Raw genomic sequence first — 8,362 nt, 5'->3', positions numbered from 1 at the left:
CTACGCGTACACTTGTTTAAAAATAGGCACCTTTCGCAATCCTCTACAACGCGAGATTAGAGTCGGGTAACTCAAAAGTTAACAATTAATCATGGACTCGATTTTCAGATTGATTGTACGTTACAGTCAATACAATCAAACGTAGAAAACTGTTCTACAATCATTGCTGAGCTGTGTGTTACAGGCCCTATAGATCTTGCTTTTCGTGTGCAAAGCTCTTTCATACGATACCAGCATGGAGCTATAATAGCTCTATGATACCAGCATGCCATGCAATTTGCCTGGCTGAGCTCGCGGCGGGACTGTACCTGTATCATGGCTATGACTCCAGCTGGCTGGAGACATGCGAAATGTAGATTATGACATGGATAAGAAAGTGGTTTTTCAGACAAATCGAGTACATATTGAGTAAGGAAAAACTTACCGAATTAAGGCTTAGATATAGATCATTACAGTCCATCGAATCGATATTGCATTTAATGTACATTATTGGTGGATCACTGGCAATTGATTCCATGAGTCAGATCACCTCTCCAGCCGGAACCATTTTCGCATGCGTTGACATATACACATCATGCAATAGGCCATAAACCGTCTGGAAAAACATCTAAATTTGCGGGGTTTTCTTCATTTGCCTGCTCTTATACACAAACGATATGCCTCTAGCACACAATGTAATGGGCAGTATGTTTTACTTTCCGCAGAAATGGGGGATTTCCCGGGGGGTACACTTCCGTTGATGAGTGGATACCAGGCGCGACCATGGGGTTTTGAAAAGCACCCTAAACAATGGAAGAAAGTCTTTTCCAGATTATGAAAATGCATCTCTTAAGTATTTGGGTTGTGACACCCTACAAGTATTGGAAATATATCCCGTTTTACAGTATTTTAATCATCGTTTTTGACACCCTTATAATGCTACATATGCCTATACGTAACGTACTTACCCACTCTTTCCCTTTTTACGTATGGTCGCGCCTGGTATCCACTATTCAATGGGAGTGGGCCCCCCGGGCGGCTTCTCGAGCTCTGGGAGGAACCAAAAGTGGATTTGGAAAGTCGTCCTAAATCGGATAAATCGCTGTTACCATAGTAGCAACCAGAATTTTGCACACGAAACGCATATTGAATGTTTCCGTCGCAGATGCGAAACGAAAAAAAAATATCATGTCACACAATTTGCATTGCAGGACAGAATTTTACGACCATGATGACGGGCCCAAAAAGTCTCTTTTAAAATCAACTACCGTCGTAAATAAGCGTGCGCGTCCTCAAACGAAAGGTCGGGAATAATAATTACAAGACGCACGCACGCACGGCCTTTGATGGGGGCCATACCATAGCGCCATACCAACACGTAAAGTACTTCACGAACGCACACGCAATAGAAACACGTGTGGAGGTCGCACGAACCCGGAAGGCAAAAGATATTCATTCGAGTCAACCCTTTCTCTCTGTCTCCCTTTTCTATAGCTGATTGATAAAGTGTATGAATATGATTGTCCATCTAACGTTGATTCTATGGAGGGTAACTACTGAACTTTCTTTTCAAATTGGAAAGAAATATCACCAACTTTGGAAGTATATAAACTGGCGGAAGAATTAGGTTTTTTTACCTTTTCAGGTGAATTTGATCTCTCAGGGGGTGTCTTCATAAATTTCGATTTATTTTTAAATGACCCGGTCGCGGGACCCTTTTCTGGTCAGAAATGTATAGTGAGATACACATCCTATCCACTGGTAGTAAACATTCGACCCCCGAATTTCATAATTTTTTTAATGATTTTCTTTAAAGTGCCACTTCAACACACGAGTCTATGGGAAATGTTTTAGGCCCCTGAAACCTGGAACTATCTGCACGCTTGGCTTTTTGCCGAAGTTTTATTTTTTCCGGTGGTCTCAAAAGAACGCATTGTAGCTATATCCAGCCATGGTTCTTACCTCCTCGTTTATCTCATCGTAACTGAAGTTGAACTCGCTTTTTGCCAAATCCTTCACATGTAGAGCGAAATCATCGAAGACTTCGGACTTGTTCTTGTGGAGTGTAAAGGTCATTAGCGCTCGGTAAGCTGCCTTGGCTTCTTCATCGTCTCCATCACCACGAGCCCATCCAGTGTCACCAAAGTATGAACTATCGAAGAGGACAATGTTGAAGAATGCATAGGAGCCATCGGTCATACCAAGACGATGGGCTGCCAACATCAGTTTACGAACAGCATCACCAGATGCACAGATGATGACCACTATTTTAACAAAAGATAAAAGGAGAGAAAAAGAACAATCCATTACTAAATAAATCCCATGCCGACATTTATACAGAGAACATGACAGGATAAAGGTATAGGCTTATAGTGATAGTTGTTCATTAGCATTTGAATCTTCTTCAAATGACACATCATACTATACTTGCAATTATTACTGTACTTTTCATTTACAAAGTGGGCTACACATAGTATTACAAGGGAAGCAGTGATGTTTCGACCAGTCCATTTCATGCAGAATTTTTAAAGTCAACAATAGCGTACCGAAGTGATGACGTCACACTTCAGTAATCTATACATGATCACTGAATTATCTATAGTCAATGGCTGACTTCATGTTTGTTTTGATAACAATGATCTATAAATTATAAACCTATCTCTAAAACTTCGACTAAAGCATTGGCCACGAGGAATTTTGCTTTTTGTACAATGTAATGAATTTACTGTCAATCACATGCACTACGCCGTTTGGTTTGCTGAATTTAATACAGGCCATGCAGACGGGTCCATCTACCCATTTTATAATCAAAAGGTAGAATAAAGCGAACAGTAAAAAAGAAGTCATACATCTTCACCTAAATCAAACGACTACGTCCATAGAAAGTGTATCATGTTAAGGAAACGATAATGGCTGGAGAGGTTCAGGAGATAGAATTTCAGAAATCAAACCGAAAATTTTTCAACAAATTGAGTTCTGTTGTTTAAAAAAAAACCGCCTAGGATTCTTCGAATAAAAAAAATCAGTTTTTTTTTTTCACTGCCAAAGGAAAATAAGATCAAGTCAGATATGGAAATGTTTTTTTTTTTTAAATACATTTTCGATGTATGACGAGAGTTTGCTCGATATTTCTGTTAAAGATAGTAAGATGTGACATTATTATTAGATCCTTCGTAATAAAACAAGTCAATTTGTTTAATTAGCTGGAATGTCATATAATAATACATCCATCATATGAGTGGGAATATAAAAGAACAATAGCTATTTTTGGACGTGTATGAATTGACTGGTGTCAGTATGATTATCTTACTGATATTAATAAAATTTATACAAGATATGGAGAGGCCAGTTTTTACGCTATCCGTCTTCTGTTTAAGACATTAATTAAATCAACGTATATCCCAGATATTTCCATCCATCCTTGGTTTCGCTGTTTTGGTATGTCATTCGTTTAGTGAATTCAAGGTGAATAAGATGATTGGTTGTATTTATTTCTGTTTTTACTTTTATCAAATTTCACTCTACACATTGTTAAATTTGATTAATTCATGATATATTGGATGCTTAACCCAGAAAACCTCAATATATGAACAATTTTACCGGTAAGGTATCGGCAGACAAAAGCGGTGCGAAATCTATTATATTTTTACAGATTATAATTGTGTGCAGTGTACGATTCATCAAAGATAAGTAGCTTTCAATGTCAACAATTATGATACAAACGTAACTAATATTACAAGATAAAGCTTTAATCTTATTTTATATTTGATCCTTGAAAGTAATAGATGGTATAAAGTCGGGTTGACTGGTCATTTCATGGTTGTGCATTCATATTAAGGTAATTGCGTTTGGAGGAATCTAATATAAAGAAAACAAGTTTGTATACCCATAGGAGAAGACACTGGACTACCGTATAAAATATCATTACTTAATGACGTTATTATTATGATAACACTCAGAGTCGTGGCGTTAATCTTTGCCAATCATAAAATAACTACCTGTACCCCTGGGATAAGTCAAGTGTTGTTAGCTTATTCGAACGGAATGGTCATGTTTTTTACTTAGTCTGCATCAGAGTTATGAGAGAATTACATGTGTACCAGATTGTTATATTTTTCGTGCATGTGGCTATGAATAAAGATGGCCATGAGTATTTCTTGATTTTTTTATTTTTCACATATATTTTTGGCTGTCTTTTTTCCCCTAACGTATGTTGGGTTTGGGAAGGTAATTATGAATCAATTCTTATTTCCTCCAGGAAAATGGTTCACCCCTAGACGCCGATGTAAAATGAGGAACATATCATGGTTCTCCCAGTCTGTTTACCAGTGTATATACTTTTTTCAAATTATGTACATCATAACTCTAATAATTTCACTAAGACCTTGGCCATCGATAAAATGGGATCTTAAAATGCATTTTATGGAACCTTGGCAACTCAAATCCAATCAAATTTGGTTCAGATCTGTAGGTATGTGGCGATAAAATAATACGAGTAACATGAGTAAGGTATCTCGTTAGTTCATTATCGGACTGCGACACGATATAACTATAAGAAAATCACAGACAACAGTGATGCGGATTGATGCTCATGTGCATTATGATCACTTATTATTTAACATAAAGTAGTAATTTTTTACAACGCAAATTTATCTAAGGCTAACCTTAAACGAAAAACCCAAAATATATGGGAGTGATATAAACAAACAAACATAACAATCAAAATAGTTGATATTATTAATTTTGAATTGATAACACTGCTTACTTTGAACATGTAATATAACCAAGAATCAGCTGAGTCACACATTACAATAAAAACCTTAGTCTATAAATTATCACAACAGTCCATCGGTGAACGTAATTGTGTTAGTAAGAGTTGACTAATCCAACACATAACCACAAATTTGTCCAGTTAGCTTAACAATGTTAAAGAGGCTTGGATTTATTTAGTAACAAAACGAGTTGTATTTGATAAATTTTAATCTTTAATAATGCGGTGGAAGAAAATATAACATAACGTATCTATTGTATAATGTCTTTCAAAAAGGTGTATATCATTTGTCTAATTTGTATAATCTCGCAAGCTCCACAACGCTTGCCAATCTAATTACGCGTTAAATCTCGTTCTACAATTACATAAACTAAGGTTTTCCGCGTGCAGCATGGTCTTTGGTTGCAACATTTCCAAGTTAAATATCTGATAGTATGGAGCCATGGACACCCCCCCCTGTATACACTTGTCAAGAAAGATCTATGGCCATCAATACTTTATGAAATTGGAAACGTTAGGAACAATAGGGAGGTATCGCTTGCAGTGTAATGATTGAACAGGTCTCTTGTAGGTATGGGGAAGTAAAATAGAATAAGAAGATCTTATTCCTTTCGAAAATATAACATTACTCCAGTCCTATCTAAGCAACACCACCATCTGTTTGAATATTTGAGGGCAGATTCAGAGGATAGTATGTCCAAATGATGATAAAATGTAGGCAGTGTTTAGAATCGAATTTGTACCTGCGAATCTACTATATAGAATAATGTTTTTCAATAAAGATATACATGAAAGGTGGCTCAATAAAAGTGTGGATCACGAACTTCTTTGCAGAATGTACATGAACATATTCAACACGAACCACAAAACACATTAATCACGCTGAGAAAGAAGATGGAATGAGAGAATGAGAGAGGGTTGGGGTTTTCTCCCATCTTTTTTTTTGGTTTTATTTCATTCCCTGCATTCCAATCAATTCAGATTTGTATAAGACACTCATCAGTCAGGCTTCGACCCAGGATACAACACATATTTGACTTTGTCACAGCTGTTGAGAGGGGCAACATAGGGGTAGAATAGATAAACTGATCGAGAAGACAGGGGAAAAAGCCACTATACTCGTATCATATTTATTCCGTGTAAAATTATGTATGGAATTAGATGTAGAATATCCTTGTAAATGCCATGCATATCTCCAAGTCATAAAGATTTCTCAAGCTTGTCTACAAGCGCTTCCTCACTCATATGAAACGCATATATAATGGGCGAAAATAAACTGGAAATCCTCAATAAATCATGAATAATTTCTAGGGGGTACGTAGAAATCTCTATTTGGATGTTCTAAGTATTAAAAAAACAGTCCAAGATACATAATGTTACTTTGAAATTCATTAAGATATTTTCAGAGAGAAAATTAATATTTAATTAATAATCAATTGGTCATTAATTTCTGTTCATAAAATACATTTTGCTCATAAACGGTTTTTTTTCTTCATATCCTCAAGGCTTTTGTGATATTTTTTTGCAATGAAAGTCCACTTTAAGTAGATACCATGCAACTACTTAAGTATCAGTTTGAAGAAATACATTCCCTTAATTCTCAAGTAAAAATTGCTTTGTAGCCACTAGTTTATGATAATAGCAATTAAGCAAGGAAATGTATATCAGTTATAACTATAATTTGCAAAAGAATAGTACAATGAAAAATAGGCTTGATTAGAATTTAAAATGCATTAGAGTGTTTAATATAAAGCTTATCCGTATTTATATATACTCTATGAAACAAATAAAATCAATAAATGTAAAACAGAAAATAGATTACTCGTGGACGAGTAAGTTTAACTGGTAATATTTTGATCTTGCTGATAGACAATACATGGATGAGAACTGCCAAGATGACATAAATAAAAGGGTGTAGACATAAAAAATAAATATAAGGCAAGGCAACCTAATCATGCCTTGGAGTATGATTAATAGATAGTGTAATTGGATAATATTGTCGGTAGATTTAGCAGGGTGACCAATACAAGCAACCTGAGGGTGTACCATCAAGCTTCATATTCAATCTGCTTTGACCGTGATGACCACTACGTTTAAATTGAGAAAAGGGGAAAGGATGTTTCTCATCCTCACAAAAACAAACACACACACCCAAACCCACCATTATGTTTGATTTGTGCGATTCATCCAAAGATCAGATACGCTTTCTATTAAGCATACCAATAATACAGAAGTATGCACTCATAATGCAAATGTTGCAGTCATTGAAATGCCAGGCATGTATCTACTGACTTTGATTTCGTGCCCCAGTAAGACTTTTGTTTTAAAAGTAGGAGTCAGATCGCAATAAAGAATCAAGATTCTTTGCTTTCAGCTGAAACCCCAAAAGTATAATCTCATTTACTTGTCTTGTAAATTTTCCTATCAAGATGTCAACAAAATATACCGAAATAAATTTTTATTTATGGTGAACGAGTGAACTTGTTCTACACTTTTTTTCTTATTCAATTTATTTAATTTGATTATTTGTTTTTAATCATGATTGTATAGGAGCTTGGACTCATGGATATGCAATGAATGTATTTTATAGATATTCCAAATCAAAAGAGTAAAGGGTTCCGAGATATCATTTTAATGTGTGCCTTCAACGTCTTATCCAAGCCCTTATAAAACTGCGTAACAAGAAATATTGTAGATGGTTGTGTGATAGAAAGAGTTGGTTTTAGTTGTTGTTCTTTTACTATCATTATCCTTACTACTTATTTATTTAATCATGTAATCATTTGTAATTTATTAATCTATCAACTGAATTATTTTCATTTGGATATGAAATATATACATATATACATATATATACATATATATATATATATATAAATCAAAGAGTTCTGCGTCGGCGTCATAATGTAGAAACAAAAGAAGACTTAATAGAAACGCCGTGAGGAGACATAATCTTCATATATATATATAAATATATATATATGTGTGTGTGTGTGTGTGTGGGTGTGTGTGTGTGTATATGTATTCTGTTTATTTCTGTACATTTTATTAATACCCATTCAAATATTTTTAATTTATTTTTTGTGGGTGAATTTTACTTTTTCCACCCAAGATGCCCATTTTTTCTTGCGGAATTTTTAGATAGTTTTTAGTTTCTTTCGAAAAGTTACATGTGTTCATTTACTGGCTTTGGCGTTGTAGATGAAATGTAATCAAGGTAAAATCAAACTTTCGAGAAAGTTTTTAATGAACTACGAATTGAGAAATGGACGAATAATATGACTCTCATCACGTGAATGCGATAAATCTCCATTTTCCTGGAATATGATATTGGATTTGACAGTAACTGTATTTGTAACTGAAATCACGCATAATTAATTTTGATGACAGTCCCAATGGTGATTCTCCAGCTGGGGAATAATAAATAAAACTCAGATGATTTCGGGAATAAAATGGTCTGTGTAATTCAGACAGAAACAGAAGACAATAAAATCAAATGTTACAAGATCATTCTCCCTTATCCTACATAAAAAAAACTAGAACACCCCTAATAAGATCGCTACGAAAGTTAATAACACCACGATTACCACTGTTAGGTAGCAGTGTTGTTTT

General features: G+C 34.9%; 1 protein-coding gene across 1 annotated transcript in view; it reads right to left on the bottom strand.

Annotated features, from left to right (window-relative positions):
• Nucleotides 1–1,899: 1,899 nt before the first annotated feature.
• Nucleotides 1,900–8,362, bottom strand: part of LOC135153460 (atrial natriuretic peptide receptor 3-like) — a 50,064-nt gene continuing 43,601 nt past the window's right edge. Inside the window, exon 2 of the mRNA XM_064096072.1 lies at nt 1,900–2,243. Coding sequence (XP_063952142.1) covers nt 1,900–2,243 — 344 coding nt within the window. The remainder of the gene's footprint in view (nt 2,244–8,362) is intronic.

This window comes from Lytechinus pictus, chromosome 3 (assembly GCF_037042905.1).
Source record: "Lytechinus pictus isolate F3 Inbred chromosome 3, Lp3.0, whole genome shotgun sequence".
NCBI lineage: Eukaryota > Metazoa > Echinodermata > Echinoidea > Temnopleuroida > Toxopneustidae > Lytechinus > Lytechinus pictus.
The sequence above is the reverse complement of the archived record's forward strand: the minus strand, read 5'-3'. Positions and strand labels throughout refer to the sequence as shown.